Source organism: Apteryx mantelli, chromosome 12 (genome assembly GCF_036417845.1).
Source record: "Apteryx mantelli isolate bAptMan1 chromosome 12, bAptMan1.hap1, whole genome shotgun sequence".
NCBI lineage: Eukaryota > Metazoa > Chordata > Aves > Apterygiformes > Apterygidae > Apteryx > Apteryx mantelli.
This window is the reverse complement of record NC_089989.1, coordinates 9,470,708-9,493,752: the sequence shown is the minus strand read 5'-3', so window position 1 is coordinate 9,493,752 and position 23,045 is coordinate 9,470,708. Positions and strand designations below refer to the sequence as shown.

Below are 23,045 nucleotides of genomic sequence, written 5' to 3'. Positions count from 1 at the left end.
TTTTTCCTCTTTCTGAGCTTAAAAGTAGAAAGTACTGAAAATATTTTAAAGGAAAGTTTCTCGTTAATGGATCTTGTCACTCCTTTGCTCAAGAGAGTATTGGGGTGTAATGAGGAGCTATCCTAGGTACTTTTGTCACAGGAAGGGCTTCAGGATAAGCCACATATTGCAAAATCTTAATTTAAAGTTAGTGGGCTTGATACAGAAATTATTCTGTGAAATTCTCTAACTTGCAATTTAGACTTGTTTTCTGGCTTTAAAATCTGAAAGAAAAGGTATGTTATCATTTAGACATGAGTAAGTTGCAAGTCTCTGAGACTTTAATTCTGAAAAAGGATTCTTGTATTCCCATGTTGAATCTTAGTGACCATAAAACAAACTTTCCAGATAGGTTCCTTTCCAGATTCTAAACTCTAAGCTGTAATGAAATGTCTTGAAGCTTACTGGAAATTTTGACTATTTAGTGTGTTGTCCTGTTCTAATTTTCCTTCTTGAATTTTTGGCAGTGGTTATGCTGTGGCCAGCAGTAGTGATGATAGAATGAATGAACCACCTACTTCTCTTGGACTTGTCCCTCATCAGGTAAGTAATCTGTGAGTAAATGCTTTTGTTTATCCACCGAGCTGCTGGGGGCTAATATCAGGTAAACATCACAGACTTTGCATACTTAAAAAAAAAATCATACTGCATGCTGGTACCATACCCCTGAGGAAGTGAAAGGGAGAGAAGGATATAAATTAACTCTGTTTGTGAGAGTTGGAAGAATGAAGGAAGTAGTCTACAAAAGGAAATAAGTTTGTTTCTTTAAGAGATTGATTTACTCAAGAAATTGCACAGTGTAGTCTGATGTAATTCATTTTTTATTTTATTATGACAAGAATGAGAATAATATCGATTTTTACGTACTTGGCCATTTCAGGCAGAGGACCAAGAGAACTCTTTGTCATAACTATTTTGCGATAGTAAATTATGGCTGAGAAGTAACTATGTGGGAAATATAAATAATGAGCGTAATAGAAGTTCAGTATAAGTGTGTGTTTAGGTTCTTGCTTATACCATTGGAATTTGACTTCATTTATGCCAGCTCATGTTCATTCTGTTCGGTTTTACTATTCTTCCAAGGCTGTTGATTTGGCAGATTTTGCCCACTCTTTTTTTCGAAGTAGGGACTTAGGTGCACTGTCTGCTATTTTTGTTGTTCATTCTTTGATATGCTAATTGTCTGATGTCTTTATTCCTTATAGCTCTGTTTACATAGCGCTGCACTTGAAATAGCGTGTAAAGCATGTAGAAATCCTGCTTGCTGAAAGGCAGTCAGGCACTTATATACAGCTCTGATTGCACATGGTGATACACAGAATACTGAAGGGCATGTACAGTGCCTTGTAATCCAAAGTTTACGAAGAAAATAAAGCCCAGAATAAAACATAAAGTTAGAATTTAAGACAGTACGTGAAGGCAGATAAAAGAAGCATTTACCCAGGTGGTTTACAAACTAACTAGGGCTTAAACAGGAATTGTGAAGTGACAGCAAGCTGGCCAGAGGTTTGAGATGGATCTTCCTAACCATTTTCTTTATAATGTATTTCCCAAGAAGACTAAAAAGTCTGCTAAATTCAAAACACGTTTTGTTAGAATGTAAACTAGAATGAGTTCTCGCTTTCTGAAAAGTTAAAGGTACCAGTTTGGACAGAATAGAAATAAGAAGGGTGTATCAACAGTCCCCCCCCCCCTTCTTCCCAGAGTGAAACATTATTGCTTTAGGGCTTGGTTTCAGTAGTCTCAGTGACTCTCCGAGCTGTAACAAACTCTGCACAGTCCCTTTTAGTCTGTAGAAAGTTTCCTTCAGGCTTGGTAAAGTGTTTTCTCCCTGTTTTTTTAGTAGTCGTTCCATCTGTCTGCTGTACAAAAGGCTGTCTGCCTTTGACTCTTCCTCTGCCTGTCCCAGTTTGTAGTTTGGAAGCTTCTCTCCCTTTAATATGCTCATTCCCCACCTAGTGGGAGGGAGGCTCTTGCTTCAGAGAGGTCACCCCAGTCCAGCCTCTGTCCTTTTAAAAGGATCATAATATGAAAATTGAGCTTAAAAAATAAAGGAGATAAGGTATGTTATATAAGGAGATACACTTTTGTTTCCTTGTATCCTCCAGTATTCTGGGATGCAAACTCAGCGGTGTCTTGCTGTTCTCATTTGCACATGATTTTTTTTTTCTTCTGGCATCTCTGTTTCTTCAGTTTCAGCCTGCAGGTTCACAGATGCTGAATAAGTAATCTTTTAACAGCACAACTGTGGGCAATTGAGACCTTCCGTTTTATATCAAGTGCTAAAGATTTCTGTCCTGGATTGAGTTTTTCATCTCCAGGAAATGAGAAGGACAAAACTTAGAAGTCTGGGGGAAGAAATCAAACAAACACAGTTTATGTTGCCTGGTATCTGGTTGGTTTTGACTTTGGTATTTTTAAGCTGTATGTAGTTCAGTGTTGCAAGTATCATATATCATGATTATGGTCTTAGGAAATTATTATTTAATTCCTAGTAGACAGTTTCTCCTGAACCAGTCTGCAGCTGAAGTGAAGCTTCTAGTTCAAGCATCTCTCCTGAAAATTGGTACCCTGTATGAATTGTTGTATGGTCCTTTGAGACTTAACCACCATTTGAGGCTGTCAATTTGTACTTCTGAAAAATTTGAAATGGAGTATAGTTATGTTGAAATAGGTGTTTTATATGAAAGATATTTTACTACTTTTTTATATAGCCTTACTATAAAGACTCTGTACTGCACTGTTATTTTTAATATAGTTCCTCTAAATAAATTGAATTGCTTTGCTTGTAACGCTTAAGAGGAGTTTGAACGTAGAGGCAGGTTTTGATTCCCTCTTCCTCCCCTCCATACGGTTTGCCTCATTAAATAATTTCTGCTGTCTGGCTACTGCTGTCTCTTCTACTGTTACTTGTTGTGGATGTTCATTTTAAAGTGCTTCTTACAAGAAATGGGATGATTCATATCTACTTGTTTTTTTTACTTCAAATTAGAGCATTCTTATAAGAGTTCTGCATACGTAATACATATTCACTGTGAAGATGGTTTGACTGAGTAAAGCTATTTTTTCATGAGTCTTGGGATTATGCTGTCACATGGCTAGTTCAGATGTATTGTTACTGCAGCCATCAAACTTATGGCAGAGGTCATTTTCACTTTATTAAAATGGTATTCCTTAATGGATAATGTGTTATACAGTCTTAGTCTTTGTCATAAATGGACTGAACATACTTGCTGGGAGTGTCTTGGAGTTCCCGGGATAACAGAACTACAAAATGATTACCAGATAGTGGTGAAAGACTCTGCTCATGTCTGTTGTCTCTCAAAGTATTTCAGATGCTTCTATAATATGAATGGATTCTGAGTAATGTATTAATATAAGTTGTGTTTTCATGGTTTTGATGAGCACATTTGGTAAAACTATTATTTCAGTCTTTGGTAAAATTGTAAAGACCTAAAGTAAACTTTGAAAACAACTGGATTTTTTTAACATTACTAATTTTTAGTTGTCTTTGCCTCCATATGTAATTATGTTTTATCCTCATCTGTGCTATGATGAATATGCACTTTTTGATACTTCATATTAAAACCAGTATATTAAAACTGCAAAATTGTGACAGACAGTATTGAAGGGATGAAGTGACTTGTATATGACAAGCCAAATTTAATCTCTATTCAGTAGCCTTGAATTTTTCCATTGGGTAGAGAGATGGATAAGACAAAGAATAAATGACTAAGGTTCTTCAGTCTTATGTCTTACAACATATCGCAGTCTACTAGATTTGGAATATATGACTGAATTGAAAAAAATCTGGCATTGATTCCGTCAAGGCCTTTTTGCTCAGTCCTTGTTCCATGTAAAGAGCATACAGTTAAGAAGGAGGTGCATTTTTATGCATGTGTCTGTGTATGTATGCATGTGTGTGTCTACACACACACGGGTTATTTTGTCTTTTGACCACTCATGTTTATTTATTTATTTATTTTTTAAACAGAAGAGACTCTTTGTAAATGTGGAATCAGAATGACTTGATTTCGTTGTTTTCCTTTCTTTTCCTGGTGCTGGGTTTGTTTGAGAATAGCTGTGTTTTTGCATTTTACTGTTGTGTATTCTGCTAAAATACCATAGCATTAATACCATTTAAATTACTGTTGGCTTCCAAGGTTTATGCCATTTGCACTGTATTAAATGTGTGGAGTGCATGTTGAAAGTTTTCCATAATAGATTCAATGTTAATTTAGTCATTATTATTTGTTTTGCAGTACTGCTTAAGATCTGTTCTTAAGGAGGTCTCTTTATTGTGGTAAAGCCTGTAAAGCACAGAATAAAAAAGAAGGATCAATACTTCAAAGAGTTCATAGTCTAAATAATCAAACCCTGCTCCAAAGTGTTTGCAGAACTATTCCTCTTACCAGAAACAATGGTCTGGAATTTTAAAATTTTGCATCAGTAGTATATTAACAATGTGGTTTAGGGATCCACAACAGTTAAATTTTCAGGTTATTTGTAATAGAAGTGGGAAACAAAAAATGTATTAACTGTTTATACCATTAGTTTTTATTTTAACTTAATTTTGCAATCGAAAAACTTAAACTCCAGGTGGTGCTGTGCCTCTATTTATGTTTAAACAGTGATGTGTTTAGATAGTTTTGCCATTATTTGTATATAGAAAAACAGCACTCCCTTGCGTATAAATTTAGTACAAAATAACAGCTGTAAATTTAGTACAGCCGCTGCCTTAGAACAATATTTCCCTAATTATAGCTTTTTCTTATCTTTTTACTGGATGTATGTTGTCCAGTTCATTTGGAATTTTGGAAGTAAGGTTTTTGTAATTACAAAATAATATTGTAATTTTTTTCCCTTTCTAGATACGTGGGTTTTTATCAAGATTTGATAATGTTCTTCCAGTCAGCCTGGCATTTGATAAGTGCACAGCCTGTTCACCCAAAGTAAGTCCATGTTTGACTGTACTTTATTTCTGTTTACAGAATGGTCTTGCTGTAGGTCAGTTTTGGGGATGCCAAGGACTGGTTTGTATTTGACATTTTCTCTCATTTCCTTAGGGCCTGGAATCTGACGTATGTCTGATTCAGTCCTGTGTTCTTGCTTCAGCTAAATTCTTTTTTCATACCCTTCCTATCTGGATGTTTCCTGAATCTCTTTGGTACAATGTGTGTGTGCTATCTCCACACAATGTTTTGCTCGCAGCTGAAGAAACCAAGCAGAGATTAGGGCCAACACTTTACTGAAAATTTTTGTCATAAAAGTACTAACAAATACCTTTAGCTTTATGGAAAGCAGTAAAATTGGCATTGTTTTAGCTGTTTAAGAAGTGATTTCTGATGTGTGATGAGTAAATGTATGTTGTTAGCTCTTTTAAACTGAGTATCTTTACAAATATATGAAGTTGTCCAGATTTCTGTTTCATGGTACAAAATAGGGTATAATAATTGTGTTTAAGAAAAAAAATTGCTTCCATAGCGTTGCTTTATTGCACAGACTTTCATTTTGATGCTAGTGTTGACAGTCCTGAGTCACCTAATGGATTTACAGTTGTTGCTGGGATCTGAGCTGTGTCTTGCCAGAACACTAGGTCAGCCCAGTAATGTGTCTGCGTGAGGCCTCTTCTGCAGGCTTGGATTGGTTTCCTGTATTGTGGCCTTGAAAAGTTTTTCTGGCAAGTTTTCTATGGCCATGTAGTATAAGTTCAAGAAGTTTTGACTGAGATATCTCAATATATGAAGATTCTGAAGTTTGACTCATAATTTGGCCTGCTTGGGTGTGCCATTAATTCAGTCAAGTTTTATGTACTTAGGGACTCATTGCAAGAATTTCTTTCGATTCTTTTCACAGCACTTATCCTTCTTCTTTCCAATAGTTATCCAAAACTCTTGAGGGACTCTGCATTTTTTTTGAGAACTTAGATGGCTTGCAAAAGGTCTTCTGTTACAGTATTTCTGTTATTTCACTAGTCTGTCTGGGCACATTTTACATAACATTTTTATGTCTGTTTTCTCCTCAAGAGTTGAAGCACTAAACTTAAACTGCTATTAATTTTAGGAGCGTGTATCTACACTCTTGAATAGCTGAAAGCTCAGCAGTAGTTAAAGCAACTATATTCTCATCTTTTTTGGAGGTATGGTTTATATTACCTAAAGTGTTCTGATTCAAAAAATATTAATCTATATCTAAAAAAAGTAAAATTTGATTAGTTCTACCTTATGATTGTGGAGCCTGAGAATTTAAATTGTTAGAATAAGCTTTTATTTATTTATTTATTTATTATCTCTCTGATCCAGGACATATTGATATGTAAAAACATACACTGATGTAGATAAATTAAATGCAGATATCAATTTTTTGTTAGCAAGTCATTTCCTCTTGGTGGTCATTTTAAAAGAACTCTGTTTTACACAAACGGACTTGATGATTTAATAAAAACTGACTTGGATTTTAGCAGCTGTGCTATTCCCAGAGAGATCACTTTTCATGTGGTTTGAGTATTAAATTACTTTTGTGCTGAAAAGGTTGCTTCATTGGCGCACGTATTTCCTTACAGTAGAAACACAGCGTTTGTTTACTTGGCTAACATTCAGTTTATTAGCATAAGAGTATGTCACCCTGTATTATTTGGAAATCTGATGCTAATACTTTGAGATGACAAATCCAATTATACTTTAGTTGTACTCTGTATGTTGGGGGCGGGTTTTAATGCAGGAATTTAGCATAATTTCACCCTGGTTTATGTCAGATTTGCTCTAGAGTCAAACTTCTAGCACAGGAGAGAAGTGCTTTTTCTAATATAATTAAATTTGCTTGTACCTTATTCCTTTTCATCTTTCAGCATTCCTATTCTTGAGCTCTTAAAAGGAATCTTTTAAGATTTTAAGGGAATTAAAAAAAAAAAAAAAGGCTGTACAGCTAGATGAGTTAGAAGCTGCTAACGATCTGCCCATTTAGAGATTAGATTCCATGTCTTTTTGTCTCACAGTCATGACTTCATTTTTCTGTTTTTGAAGCAGAAGAATCCAGACATCCAAGCAGCCAGCTATTCCTTACCCAGAGCTGTCCTAAACAAGCTGCATGCCAGAGAGGCTTCCCACAGGCAGTTGTTCAGGAATTTTGGGATGGTCACAGCAGGAAACCAATCTATTTTTATTCTGGGCCAAATTTCCCGTGTATGATTTCCCCCTCTGTCTCTTACTGGGTTCTACAGAAGCATGTGCTAGAAAGGAGAGAATCCTTTCTCAGAACTAATGACTGCACTGCCAGTTTAGTAGCAGGTCGGAGGAGCACTTCTGAACTTGCACTTCCTCCTCCATGTAGGACTTATTCTGTTACTGAAGAGGGAAAGTCCAGTGTTCTTTAGTATAGATGTTTGTTTTTAATAACTGAATTTCTTGTCGAATAAAGACAGTAGGCTTATTACATATTGTACTAATTAAAGTTCTGTTTACCCTGTTCATCTTTTATGGAAAGTTGGGAGCAAAATAAGGCTATTCTCTTACAATATGATGGTGAGAAGCATTATAATCCTATAGAAAAGTAGACCGGTCTGGATCCTGCTGATATCTGATCCTGCTGATAACTGATCCTTGTAGGCATCTGGCTAAAGCCTTGAAACATGAATGCTAAATATAATCTTTCGTAATGCAAAATTGCTAGTATATTTTATAAGGTAATGAAAAAATTCTTGTTATCACTCGTCCTTGTGCATTATGGAATGAATCAGAAGACCTCATAGAATCACAGAATTTAATGTCAGAAAAGATTATTGCTGCTAACCAAGCTGGATGTACCTGTCCCCTCTTTTTTCACATATAGCTTACAAATTGTATTTTCTCCAGAGTCTGGATTTGAAGTCATGTTTCAGAAAGATATCATATTTTCCTTAAAGACATGCATTACTTTCTCTACTGACATTGTTCTGACATGTGACTGTCTCCACTATTAAATAATAAGAAAAAAAAAGAAATCATAAGTATCTCTATTAATATTCAAGTTCCTTCTCAACTTTCTATTCAGTATGCTGAAAATTTGAGCTGTGTAAGTCAGTTTTTCAACTGCTGAGTATTATTATTGACTTCCCTTTAAATGTTTTTCAATTTTACTGCTTTTCCATGAAGGGGCAGACATCAGAGTTGGAGATGGTATTCTAACCACTGTATTACCATTTCTGTTTAGAGTCAAGGTATCTCCCTACTATTACAGATGTTTTCCCTTTTTAACATCCCGGGAATACATTAAACACTTTTGCTGCAGCATTCATTGAGTGCTTGTGTTGCATAAGTTATTTATGACTATTTCAGTTTTGGAATCTATCATCATGCAGGCATAACAATGCTTTTATTGTTCTCATCTGCTAACTCCATTGCATGCATTTTTACTTTAAATGGTTCAGATTTATGATTGTAACCTGCACTATTCAGTAACTTACTGATTTTTTTCCTCTTCAAATATTGCCAGTTGAGAATTCTAATCTTGATTCCAGCAAGACCCTTTACATTTGCCACAGCTGCATTCAGAAATGGCTTTCATGTTTGCTTTCTCCCAGTAATAACATATTATAAGACCAGCAAGACTGTTTTTAATCAATCTATATTATGTATTTCTCAATTCAAGTATTGTGTTGGTGTTCAATAGAAATGTATAAGTCATGAGGGAAAAAGATTTGGTCTTTTTCTTACTTAAAAAAAGTTAATTGTTGCATAGCTTGCAGAAATGATGGAGGAATTGGGGAGAAATGTTTGTCCTTCAAGAACGAACAATGAGAAAATGTAAAAGAATGTTTAAAATGAGTTATTTCTGTAGCTGTGTTGTAACATTAAATGTCTGTAATTGAGCCCCTTTATAAATTTCCTTATTTCCTGAATTAACCTGTGCAAACATGTGACTTTTCCATGTACAGTGCAGCTTCTGCATTTGTAGAGCTAGATTTCATTCAGACCTAAAGAATGCATCATAAATATACCTAAGCATATATTCAGCAGACTGAGTTAAATGTAACATTTTTATCATTCTTAAGGTAGCATACAGAATTACTTTTTGATAAGTGACTTACACAAATTTGTCACTTTTTTTTCCCCCTCAAAGAAAAATTCATTATAACTGGAGAACAAGAGGCAGGGTTATTTTACCCATAACTTGCAAAACTCCAGGACATCTTTTCCACCCTATATATGAATTTTAAAATCAATGGGAAAAACAAATATTTTCAAAGTTAATGGTGATGAGGATGGTTTTATGGCTGGTTGGCTGAAAGACTCACATTCTTGAGAATAATGCCTGGTCTTAGTATTTTAAAAATAGTGAATTTTTATATTAAAGACAGGTATTAACAAAATATAATGTAGTTTGTCCCAAGTAAAAGCATACCAACAGAGGGAAGCTGTAAGGCATTCTGAGAATGCCACTTTCCACACAGAAAAAATGGCAATTGTAATGTGAACATTATGTTGGAATTTTATTCTCTTAGAGGAGGGCAGATGTGGTCAAGAACCAAAAAAAAAATTTACAAACAACGTTGACTTTGAACATTACCCTATTCTGTGAATAGAAACAAGGGTGAGGAATCAGTGGTGTGGGTTTTTTGTTTGTTTTTGTTTTTTATTTTGTGCAGTGGGGAAGGAGGGCAGGCTTCTGTACAGACAGGACAGATGAGAACTGGAAAACTTCTTTAAAATAAAAAAACTCTGAAATGTAATAAGATAGTAGAAAGCTCCTTGTCTATATCCTTTATGTGTATGTGTATATATATATATATATATATATATATATATGTAGTTCAGTGGGGAAGTTATGTCTTGCTACTCCTTGCTTAGTCTATCATGATGATTGGAAACAGTGTAGCGCTAATCCTAAGTGAAGACAGGAATGCCAAATAAACTACCTTGCATGTGAAAGCTCCACAGTAAATGATATAAACAGAACGAATAGGTGGAAAGGAAGAACATTTTTATGTTTAATCTGAAATCTTAGAATTTTCCAAAATTCAGAAACCAGGTTGACATTCTCACATGTCAGCACTTTTGTGGCCACATCCTAGCAGTTAGAGACTGTTAATGTTTTGCACTCTAGTTATTCAGGGTTGTGAGATGCAGTTTATTGACGTCTAATAGATAACACAAGCTCTTGACACCAAACAGCCTCCCAGAGTCAACAGAAGAGAGAGGATTAAAAAAACCCAAACTTGTTATCTTATGGTAGTAAAGAAAATCACATTGTTTAAAAATTCAGTCAGATCACAAGGAGGACTGTCCACAACTTTAACCAGTACTGCTGCCGGCAGTGTCTTCCTTGACCTCTCCTACCCTCTCCCAGACAAAATGATGCTAGAAGTCTTTAATGAGCAAGTGCTCTTAAGCCATTCTATTTTGTCTTCACTTTACCTTTTAACATATCTGTGAAAAGGCTTCTTCATCCATGTACTGTTTCCATTAGGTTTTCTTCAACTAAAATAAAATATATAATAATTCAGTAGACAAATTTCAAATTATAAAACTCTAGTTGGAGAAATTTTTTAAATATCTTTGGTTTTGGAAACTATCCTGTCACTCTTTTTTTGGTTTAGACTACTTTCTCTTGCTCCGTTTAAAAATCTTACAGTTTGAAAAACAAATTAATCCCTCTTGTAAATTTGTTGGAGTTACAGCAGGAATTAATTTGTTGCTCTTATTATTTATTATTATAATTTCTCCTAAGGAGAGAAAACTAGTGGGCTTCTCCAATATGAATCTGTAAGACATCATTATTCCATTTATGTTGTTAGCATATTAATCTGATACTTAGAATTGAGATGGTCTATGAAAAACTAAAGCTCATTTGGTATCTTGTGAGACTAAACCACCCATCAACATTTTTCACATGGTTAGGACTTGCTTTAGGTTCATGGACTCTGAGCTCTGAGAGTCATGGGCTCTGGCCAGTCTATTTGTCTTCACCATGTAAGACTCTTTTTCTTCCTGGATGGCAGATACAACCCTTAGATAACCTAGAGAATTTAAATACGACTTGACATAGAAAACACGTTTAAATAACAAAGCAAAACAACATTCCTCACAAAATGGTTATGGTTTGGGGTCTTTTCTTGTTTTTATTGCCCAAGGAAAAAGATAGCTAATGTTTCCTACAAAGCATATTTAGGAGCTGCTTTTCAGTATTTTGTGCTTTGCAATGGAAGTTTGGGACTCTGCTAATCAAATGCTTACGAAGCTTCCTTGAGAGGGAGAGGAGGAAGAAAAAAAGAACAGAGAGAACATATAACTCTCAGCAGCTTGTCTCCTTCCCTCTTCCTTTTGCTTAAGAACATCAGCAATCATATTGTTATTACTGTTGGTTTCGGAATAGTAAAATTGCTAGATTAAGAATCCCTTTCTAGTAATAAGTAACACACTTTTGCCCTTCAGAGCAGAAAACAGACAGTTTTGTTTTTCTGTCTTTCTTTTATTTGGTGAATTTGTTAACTGTTTCCTGATGCTTAAGTGAAATGGCACGTTGATTTGTGCAGATGAAGCAACGTAATACATTTGATAGTACAATCAAAGCCATGTTGCAGAGAATCTCAGATTTTGGTCCAAGAAGCAGCTGGTTCTGCTGACTGGTTACATGGTTTTAACTAGTTTCTGTATTATATGGCATTTAAAAGTCCAAATATGTTGCAGTAGTTGTTCTGTGATCTTAAAGGGATGTAGGAGATCCTTCTAAGAAATTGTAAGTGGGAGAGAGAATGGTTTCTGAAGTTTGTCTTGAATAGAAATCTGCATAATGAACAAAAAGAGAAAACAGGATTAATTGAAATATCTAAGTGAAATTCCTACAATCATCTAGTACAGTTTCTGCACCTGGATTAAGGTGGGTCTTTCCTCCAAAGCTAAGCAACTTTACAATACCATTTTTAAAGGTAAGAAGAAACCCACCCCTGTTAAAAAGAATTGATTCATATTTCTGATGGGTTGTCTGTTGCATTAAGTTAAGTTCTGTGGGTCTTGGGAGTGGGAGAGTTGTTTTCAATTTTTCTTCAGCCTCCAATTCAATTAAATTTTAATTAAAATTAATACAAAGTAAAGGACTATAAATCAGTAGGGGAGAGATCTCACACCACAGTTTTCTGGTGTTGATACGTTTTTCAGTTTCTAACTGCATCTGGAATAACCTTGTAAATTATTTATTCTCGTGGTATCTTAATGTTGACCTGTCACCTCTCTATGAAGCTGTTACGGAATTCATTTTGAGTCATAAAATACACAACTGAACTAAAATCCTTTGAGTAAAAATGTATACTTGCTGGATGACTCATAAGATACATAAAATAAAGTTGAAGAATACTGAACTGGATATAAACTAGGAACATACACTGTGTAGTGATGAAGTTGTGGTAATGTTGATCCTCTTACCATTGCCAAATATAGAAGAAATAGTTTGAATAATTCTGTAGATTTCTTTCTGGAACTCAAAAGGTCAGTTGTTCATTTTGCTCGGTATGAGTAATTCATAATTGTTCTTTTTATTTCCATTAGGCTTTTGCATACTTACAACCTAATGCTTTCTATTCCCTTATTTATTCTTCACTTATACCAAGGATTCAGTTCATGCCTATCAAAGAAAATATGAGCATGGTATGCTTCAATATATCTGCCATTTATGCATGTTTTTTATTTTTGTAAGCTAAGGAATCACTTTTTAAGTAAAAAGAGCCCACATGTTCCCAGCTGGAACATATATTATTTTTTAATATTAGTGACTATTATGAAAATCCTGTAATATGTTGCCATATTTAGTGCAATAAGTCAGAGAAAATACTTCTTCATATCAATCATGCACAGAGTGGTGCTTATCAATTGTTAGTGTATATAAAAAATGGAACTAATGTGGAACATTGACAAGCATACAGGAAGACTGTAGTCTAAATCACAAGAATGAGAATTTTCACATACACAAGGCTCTTTTTGTGGTCATGCTCTTTCGCATTGATAATTTTGATATACTTTGTATTTCAGGTTTATACAGTACAGCACTGTGTGCATTTCACAATTTGGGCCAAAATTCTACTGTTACAGATTCTTAAAATTGATTGGGAAAATGTTTTGAGGAAAGAATGGATGTATATCTGTATGCATCTCCTCTGTGGTTAAATCTTCCAACATTCGTCTACTGGAATTGGGTGAAAATGTCAGAGTCTGGTGGTCTTCTTCATTTATTTATTTATTTTTAAAGTAATTTTCTAATCTTACTGCTGATCGAACAAGATTATGTATTATGATCTCATATTTAAGTTATTTTTAAATATAGTTTGTAATATTTAAATGATTTATAGTTTACTTGTACTTCAACTATATATTTTAATCTCATGCAATTAAAGGGGTGAGTACTACATCTTTTCCCAGATCATTTTTAAAACTTTCCTATTTTTAACTGTTTTTTAATTTTTTTCTTGTACATTCTTCTCATTACGACAGAAGTCTGTTTACATCCATAACTATTTTCTGTGAGCCTCACTTTATTGGGCAGTTGTTCTTTAGTTTTTAAACATGCCTAAATGTGCATTTGCACAGTTTAAGTTTATTAAATTATTTACATTTTTACAAGATTGCCTAAATCTGTGTCTCTACAGAAGTGGACTGTTGAAGTTATGCTTCCAACACATATTTTCCTATTTTCTTTTAAACTGGAAAAGAGTGAAGGAAACTGAATTTAAAATGATGGTAAAATGACATTATGAATCTGACTGAAACTGATGAAATCCAGTAAAAATGTGTGGTTTTGGTTGAAATGCTGTTGTTCCCCCAGTGCTGTTTTGCATAGGTGTTGTAACACATCCAGATAATAAAATCTTCTACTCTGTAATTGTTTGTGAAATATGAATTTTTAAGCCAGAGGCCTAGTTTTAGGAGCTGCTGAGCAGCCACAACTTCTGTTTAAGGTAGTGATAGTTTGAGGTACATAGTCTCTAACAAATCATGCCTTACTGTTGGGCTGGTGGCAGGGGGAGCTGGAGGGAGGAGATAACTTTGCATGCAGTACCCAGTCAGCATTGGCTTTTTGGTTCTTTAATTCTTAATAAAACTGTGTAGAGAGCCGAAACTGTGTTCAGCATAACCTAGCTTCCTTTTCAGTGGAAGAGGCATTTTATTAGATAAATGTTGTGTTTGGGGAAGTGTCCTTGTCTCACTTTGAGCTTCAGGAGTCATCTAGGGAAAATGGATACTGTTTCTGGACAGTTTAGTAAATGCAAAAATGAGAATTGTGCTATAGATATTTTTTCCTGTATATGGGTAACAGAAATCGATAATCAATATTTGATCATATTGGTGATCAGACAGATCATCAATACCTCAGATATGGCTGGGGAAAAAGAAAGGCTTTTGCAGTTGCTGTACACTAGACAGTGACTAACATCAATATGAACTTGAGCCAAAAATGTTGTAACTGCTGATGAGCTAATCAGTACAGTGTAAATTTTGGACAGGAAACAGGATGGGGATAAATAAAGTTGTAAATATCCATCAAGTGTAAAATATGGTGCAAATGAGAGATGGCTATTAGGTGACTGAAGGATATACCCATGTATTAAAAGAGGTCAGGACAGATGATCTAATGATATTTGTCTACTTGAAAACTCTTCTGTCCCTCTATTCTCGGTCTGTAAAATGGATATATTTGTATTCTACTCTGTCTCTTTCTTTCTTTTCATTTCTATTTACTAATGCCTCTGGGCAGGGAATGCCTTAACTTGTGCTTGTACACTGTCCAGTAGAAAGACCTTGTATCAACTATAATCTGAAGATACCATTATTTTTAAAATAACTTGTAAGAAATATTTTAGGAAGGGAAAAAGTAGTTAAAAATTTAATTGTTTTGTCTGTTTGTATTATTAGTCTATCGAGTCATGTCATGAAAAAGGTTGCGTGTATATAAAAGGTGTCAGGACTATTTCAGAAAAGTTCAGAAAGCATGCAGTTCCAGAGAACTTAAGGTAGACAAGACCACGCTTAAACTGAGACCTATTAAATTTCTAAGAATTCTACTTTCTTCCTCTCCATTCCTCTAAAGAAGAAACTAAGTTTAAAAAAATCATGTCAAGACCTTTCAGGGCCTATTCTTCAGTAACTTAATACTCATTTTTTTGTCATCCACCATTAAAAACTAATTTGTGTAGGTAGTAGCAACAGACAAAACACATTCAACTCTAAGTTAAAACAGCAATCTCTTAATTAGGTGAATTTTCTACATAGAATTACATTTGTATTAATTAGGGTGGTTTTGTACTGATTTGCTTTCATTCTAAAACCAGTTATGGGAAAGTAAGGAGAAAACCATGTTTGCAGAGGGTGTTGTAGTTATTTGGACATTAGTTAAAGATGATGCCATTTTTGGCTTTGGTTTATAACCTTCCAAGTTTTTCAGGATAGCACTCTTCAGCTTGCACCTGTAATATGCCTTCTTCTGAGCTTTAAGTTTTAAGAACAAGAAGTCATGTATGGATGTACAAGTGTGGATGACTGTTCATACACATATTAAGATAATACTGTGTAACCTCAAAAGATGAAGTGTTTTTAGAGTCATCTTTGTGCTCCTGTAACATTGTTGGTCTTTTCTGTTCCCATATCATGAGTCTGAGTCTCTCAAAAATCAGGACATTATCTTCAGAAAGGTTCGTTTTTTGTTGCAGTCTCTTTAATAGATGTATTGCAGAATTACCTTATCAGGCTTTTCTCTGCAAATTTTTAGGGCCAAATGGCAATAATAATTGAAAAACTCATGAAATGACAAGAGTCTAGGAGATGAGGATTTTAGAAAGAAAACAGTTTTTATGGGTCTGATGCTAAAATTTTGAAAGTTAACAGTGCTGCCTATGCAGCTGCCTAGGCTGGAGACCGCAGTGCATCAAGTGCTGCTTCTTTCTTCTCACTTAGGAGGATTTTTCGGGGTCTTGTAGTCTTTCACTAAACTTTTTGTTGCACTGGTAGGTACATAGAGCTCTAAAGAGTTTAACTAGCAAGGCTTTTACATGTTTCTCTGAATTGATAAGCAGTTGTTGAAACTGAAATGTCTCTTTAGCACAGTAATGCTTACAGTAGTTGTCATTCTACAGCATCTGTGATAACTGCATAGCTATCAGTCCGCAAAACATAAATGGGCACACACATTTTCTAGGTGGAACACTAAATTCTGTGATTTATTCTTACTATAAAATTTTTAGTGAAGTATCTGTCTCCGCTGTAGTTTGGGGGGGGTGTCATTTTTTGAGTGGAAGGTGCTGAAAGCTAAGAAGAGTGTAATACAAGTTCTTTACCAAAACACAGTGCCTGTATGGTTTTTGGAGATAAGCTACCCATATATCTAATTTACTGTAAAAAATAAATCCAGAAGCACTAATCTCATATTTGATTTCTTCCTGAAGAGTAAGGAAGAGTTCCACTTGGGGGGAGGGGAGGGAAGTAAGTAATAGTAAAAAAATTTTAAATTATATGATAGAAATGTGTAATAAAATTTGAGTCAATTTTAAATCAGTAGCCAGGTTGTTGAGATTAGGAGTTTGTATTTGTACTCAACCATATAGTAACTTTTATGCTATAATGTGATCCTGGAGACAGATTGTCCTTCTGAATATCTTTCTATCTAAAAATTCATGGTGAAGCATGGTATTAAAAAGGATACAACACCAAGGCTGCGCATGTGTTTCTTATTTCAAAAAAGGTCTTTTACATTAAGCCTTCTATTTTATTCTCTTTCCATGAGATTCAGTTTTTTCTTTAGTAAACAGGCTAAAATAAAAAAGATTGCTAATAAAATGGGTTGCTGTTTATCATTTAACCCAAAAGGCTTTAGCAATGCTTTAATTTGTCCCTGTGGTCATAATGTGTATCCACAGAGTTCTTCATTGTATTTAAACGCCATCATGTGAAGAAATGTTTTTGTAGCCCTGGCTCTGTAAAATGGAGACTGGAACCAAGGATATAGTGTCAACCTGAGAGTTTTACAAATGTGTCCAAAAAGAGCGTGGTTTTAAAATGAGATGAGTTGTCACAGCAGTGTTTGTAACAGACATGAAACACAAAGTATGCTACTTTCTGATTCTCCCTCTAAGCTCTGAAAAGTGACTGGCAAGTGAGAGAAAGATAAGAATTCCCTAATAAATCTGTACTTCTCCAGCTTGCCTTGCTGGACAGAAGAGTTATATCCCTCTGGTACATTTTGTTGCTGCTTTGCTGTTTTTTCTGCTTGAGAAGATTAATTGCTGCATAGTGACATGTCGCTATGAGTGACTGGACAGTGACACGTTTCTTCCCTAAAAAAGTTCACAAGAGGCTTTTTAGGTCTGTGCTTATATAGTAATTAATTTGATATTAAAAATAATAATAGTAATAAGAATTGTAACACCTCGCATATATTTGTCCACCTGAAAAGCTGTTATTCAGAATAATCACACTGGGTGCCAGGTATGGTGTTAGCAGCAAAGATAGTTGTTAAGAGCTAAAAAAACAAACTAATGGCAACCATGGGACTTCAGACTCTGCTGGACATGATTAAATAGGAGAGAATTTCTTTTCCACACAGCAACAAATTGAGCACTTATTAAATCTGGAAACATTTTTAGTGTTATTTTGTGGCTACTTGATGTCTAGACTGGCTTTATTCCTGATGACCTGAAGAGTATGTGTGTGTGGTCTCCTGACACTGGAATTTCAGATGAGTTTTATTTTGCCTTATTCTTTCTTCTTTTTCAAGTATGTTCAGTGGCTACTGAACAAATGTATGCCATGTTATATTTAGTAGAGGGCAGCTGTCATTGAATTTGTATAGTAAAGCACAGACATGGGCAAGTTAATGCTGTTCTTCTCTTCTGTAGAGTTTTATTGTAAAGTGTTAATTGCCTGAATTGGGAAATAAAGTCCCTGAAGGTGATGAAATGTCAAGTTTCAATTACAGCCTAAGTAAGAGGAAACTTTATTTGGAAGGAGAAAGCTCTTCAGTGTTTGAAATCAGTCTGATTGCTAGCAAAAGAATTAAAATCACAGAATCATAGAATAGTTGGGGTTGGCAGGGACCTCTGGAGATTGTCTGATCCAATCCCCCTGCACAAGCAGGATGACCTAGAGCAGGTTGCCCAGGACCGTGTCCAGGCAGGTTTTGAATATCTCCAAGGATGGAGCCTACACAGCCTCTCTGGGCAACCTGCTCCAACATTCAACCATCCTCACAGTGATGAAGTGTTTTTCTGTGTTCAGACGGAGCTTCCTGTGTTTCAGTTTGTGCCCGTTGCCTCGCATCCAGTCCCTGGGCACCACTGAGAAAAGTCTGATCCCGTCTTCTTGACACCCTCCCATCATATATTTTTACACATTGATAGGATCAACCCTAAGCCTTCTCTCCTTCAGTCTAAAAAACCCCCAGCTCTCTCAGCTTCTGCTTGTATCCAAGGTACTCCGGTCCCTTAATCATCTTTGTGGCCCTTTGCTCGACTCGCTCCAGCAGTACTGGGAAGCCCAGCACTGGACTCAGCTCTCCAGGTGTGGCCTCACCAGGGCTGAGTAGAGGAGGAGGATCACCTCCCTCAGCCTGCTGGCTGCGCTCTTCCTAATGCAGCCCAGGCTACCGTTGGCCTTTTTTGCCATGAGGGCGCGTTGCTGGGCCATGTTCAACTTGTCCACGAGGACTCCCAGGTCCTTCTCTGCAAAGCTGCTCTCAAGCTGGCTGGCCCCCAGCTTGTACTGGTGCATGGGGTTATTTCTAATGTCAGGTAACTTATTTTTCTTTTGGTGACTTTTCTCTTACAAAGTACACCATCGTTCAACATCATCTTTAATGGTACTGTCACTGCTTAGGTAGCAAACTGAGTGATGCTGCCAGGTCATTTGGTTCTCTGACACCTTGTTCTCTGGGCCATGTGCCTGAAATTTTTGTTTTAAAACTCATTAACAGATATTTCTAACCAGCAGGCTGTTCACATTATTAAAATAGCTAACAGCAAGTGCACCTTTTAATAATGTTTTTCAGGCTTCTGAGCATCCTAATACAAGAAAAATATTCTGTATTGTTATACTTTAGGCTTTAGGGTTGTTTAGGATTGTGGGGGTTTTTTTGTTTGTTTGTTTGTTTTTAAGATACTATCTCTCTGTGCTATACCCTAATCCAAATTTGCCATCATAATGCCATGGAAAGTCTAGCAGAATGACATGACAGAGTTTCCACCAGGGGAAAGTAAACTTTCAAATCTTTCCATAGCGATAGCAGATTCGGTTGTATTAATGTGTATCATTTCTACACAAATTAAAAGAACGATAAGAATTTATTAGATCCAAAAATAATACACCCTCAACTTATTGTTCTGTGGTTTAACCTACCTTATTTTATTAATATTAACATTTTGCTAACATATATTTTAGAAGGCACTTAGTAGGAACTTCCTGGTCTCTTCTGTGCTAATCCAGGGGGCCATTTGGATTAAAAAATAAAATTATTCTAGGTGAAGAGCTCATCCAAAACTAACACTAGACATTGTAAATGTCAGTGTAGACATGCAGTCTGCTTTGTGTGAGTACAGGTAATGCAAGCATAATCATTCATTTATAGCTATAGTAGGAATATAAAAAGGCTGAACACATCTTTGAAATAAGCCAGGGCAGTTTATGCAGAGGACTCTAGCAGCCTGCAGTAACACGCTGACCGAGGAAGCAACACCGAGAAATCATCACTTCAGTCATGAGTCACAGTTCTTTGGAAATGAAGATCATGGCATTTTTAGCTGCGTGCAAATACATAAAAAACAATAGATGAGAGCAGTAACCTGGTAGAGAGAAAATGGGGGTAGCATTGTAATTCTAAGCAAGTTAAGGGATAAGCGTATGAGAAAGAGCAATAAATACATATTTGACATTTCCAAGCTACTGCTAGTAACAAAATTAACTAGATTTAAATGCTGTTTGATATTTAATTGTATATTGTGAGGTTGCTCTTTGCTCCAAGCCCCATTCATAGTATTTGAATATCCCAAGGTAGTATATATCTTTTTGCAGTGTTTAAGTCTGGGAAGGGACCAAACCCATTTTGTTGTTGTCCCTGCATTTCTTTGATAAACTCCAAAGTTTCAGTATAAGGTTACAGTTTCATTGCATGTGGGCTGTATATTGTTTTAAATACCATGAACTAGAATCTGGCATACATCATTAAAAAGATGTCTCACAAACTCTATATTGTGGTTCCAGCAAATTAAAGTAATAGCAACACTGTTTGATAATGCTGATAGCTTTTCAGATTGTATACAGGCAGGGCTCTGAACATAATCCAAGTTTCTAAGTTGATTTCTGTATACAGCATTTCACAAAGAGCCAGATGAGAGAAACTTCTGCACATCTGTTTTTTTTAATGGAATTTAGGAACACAGAATAGCCGTTAAAATATATATAAATATCCTCAGTGCAATTTGAAAATATCTCACAATATATATACTGTGTAATATTAAGAGAACACCTCTCAAATGGAGTTTTCCAATACTCTGCTTATGCATTGTGAACAGTTAGCTTAGCTTTTCTTCATGTATTTATTTCAGGAATAAACAATTGCCCCCACTTCTTACCCCCCCACACACACACTTAAGAAATGCTCCTAAGCAGGGTTTTCTTTTTTTTTTTTTTTCCTTTAGTCTCAGAATATGTTTATGTGTTTTTGTGGAAATACACAACCCCTTATACTCTTTAGAGTATTAGAAACAAGTTCCCTAGATTTTCTAAGAGAACATGAAGTGCTTTTATTGGTTTTTGTGTTTTTTTGTTTTTTGTTTTTTTTTTGCTTTGTTTTATTATAAAACATGGTTAAGAACATGCCAAATGTTTGTCATAGACATTTGATTTCTTTAAATTTTTAAAATGCTGTTGGTGGCAGTGTTTTAAGATTACCGTTTTAATTCAGTTCTAAAAGTGACTTACCCAGAACTGCTTAACTGTTTATTTTGCATCTGACTTCTTCCTCTTCATAGCTGTGTTTCAGTCATTCCTATTGGTTTTTTTGGAAGTATGCAGTAGATAATTTTGCTGCTAAATGGGCATTTTGCATTAGGATTTGACTGAAGAGTCCAGTGTGCTTCACCATCAAACTTACGGTTCTGTCAGCTAAATGTCAATTTTTTGAGACAAGCCGGAAGTCTTGTCGGACTGAATGTAAAAGCTCACTGAACGTATTTTCCTGAAGAATGCTGGGATGCGCCATGCAAGTTACCACGGTTTTGAAATTTAGCAAAGCAAGGATTATCTAAGTCCTTTAGGAGTGGTTAAACTTGGATAGAGTGAAGTTGTTGAGAGTAAGTTGCGATTTTGGTTGAGTTGGATGGAATTCATGATGAAACAGTTGTCTTCCTTTTTTTTGTTTTTTTTTGTTTTCCCCTGTTGTCTGAAGAATGGTGAATGGATGATTTGGGGGAGGGGGGCATTGCTTTTTTTGCTTGTTTGTTTTTAAAGCTTGTAATGAAGCTCACTTATTTGAATCCCTTCATTTAGTAATAGAACAAACCATAGGGCTTCCAGCTTCTGCCCCCTCCCTTTCCCCCTGGAGGAAATGAAGGCTCCTTGTTGCAGGGAAGGCTACTTGTCCTTCCAGAAAGAGTGGATATGTTTAAGTAGTACCTAAACTGTACAACTCCCCATACTGCTTCTCTCTAAAAATAATAAAAATGGGATGTGTACTGGAAAAGAATGGTTGTGCTCACCTCCTGCAGCGGTAAACTGTCTACACGAAAATGCTTGGCGTTCTGTTTAGAATTGTGCTGCAGGACCTGTACCAAAATGAGAAAAAGAATGTAATGCATATAATTTGCACAGATAAGCTGTAAGAAGACATAGATGGGCACAATACTGCAATTTACACATCAAGGCATCAAAAATCAGGTATTTCTTTAGCACAGGAGTCCTAGAGCTGTATCTCATTGGCTAATTTTGGTGCTTAAAAGACAGATTCTGAAGCTTTTCCTGTGGCTGGGCAGTTCTAGAGATGTAGTTGTTTGTGGGTTCTCTGGTTTCTAGTAAGTGTTGAGCTTGCTCTGGAGGTTTTCTCCAGAACAGATATACCTCACTGTTTGTAGAGCATGTGTTTCTGAAAAGTTTTGCTTGCAAAATTTAATGTAAGGAGAGATTCATGCAGGGACTTCAGATATGCACAGAGTTTAAATATACAGAAACAGAATAGATGGTGTGGAGGGAGGAGAGGTAGGAGCGTAGCATCAGAATCATCAACTGGACGAGGCATTTTCAGAGGCTGGCTTTCAGAAAAAGGATCGTTCTAAAAAAAATCAGCCATTTCATCTGTGAAACTGAATGCTGCCTCATTACTGCCTTTTTTGGTCCCTTACTCTTGATTGATCTTGATTTATCTGGGGAAGATGAGGATTGAGATGAAAATATATCTGTTGAGAAGGGCAACAAAAATGCTCGCAGTAGAAGATCTATGGCAAGCACTCAGTTTTGTGGATTCTGTTCCCTGATCTGTCCTGTAAAGCCTGCATCTTCTCCGGTTGGTGATCCTGATAATCCTGCCCATGCCTCTCCATCTTTTGTGTCACATATATGGCCTTTGTGTATTTCTCAAGTCCCCGGCACGCATCCCCTCCTATTACATGAATTCCTATAGGAAAAGTTGGTTTGTGGACTGCCAGACTCCTTCCTTTATCTTGCTAGCTGCTTTAACAAAACTTGTAAAATCTTGCTCATCTTTGACATTTATCCTTTCTTTTCTCAATCTCCATCATACTTGGTTGAAATCAGCCTGCAGAACAGTCATATAAGCTAGAGCTGCATGGAATGAAATTCCTCAGGGTTGTTGTGTTGGGGAGAGGGTTCAAAACATAGGCTAAACACAATTCTCGTAGGAGTTTATAATATTATTAAAATAAAAGGTAAACTGGGCAGATTAGAGTAGAGGAATACACTGAGGGCTTTAAGATATAATAATCCCAGAACTATGAATCTCTGGAGGCTGGGAGGATGTCAGACTTGGCCACTTGATTGGAAAATTCC

At 35.8% G+C, this 23,045-nt stretch overlaps 1 protein-coding gene across 4 annotated transcripts in view; it reads left to right on the top strand.

The window, feature by feature from the left end:
- ATG7 (autophagy related 7) overlaps positions 1-23,045 on the top strand; it is a 125,505-nt gene that overhangs the window by 33,049 nt on the left and 69,411 nt on the right. For 2 of the 4 annotated variants that reach the window (XM_067303860.1, XM_067303859.1), the window contains exons 16-17: positions 507-582; positions 4,911-4,991. In XM_067303860.1, the coding sequence (XP_067159961.1) occupies positions 507-582; positions 4,911-4,991 (157 nt within the window). Of the gene's footprint in view, positions 1-506; positions 583-4,910; positions 4,992-6,102; positions 6,141-23,045 lie in introns of those variants that run through there. The other 2 variants (XM_067303861.1, XR_010885472.1) reach the window with 2 other exon arrangements.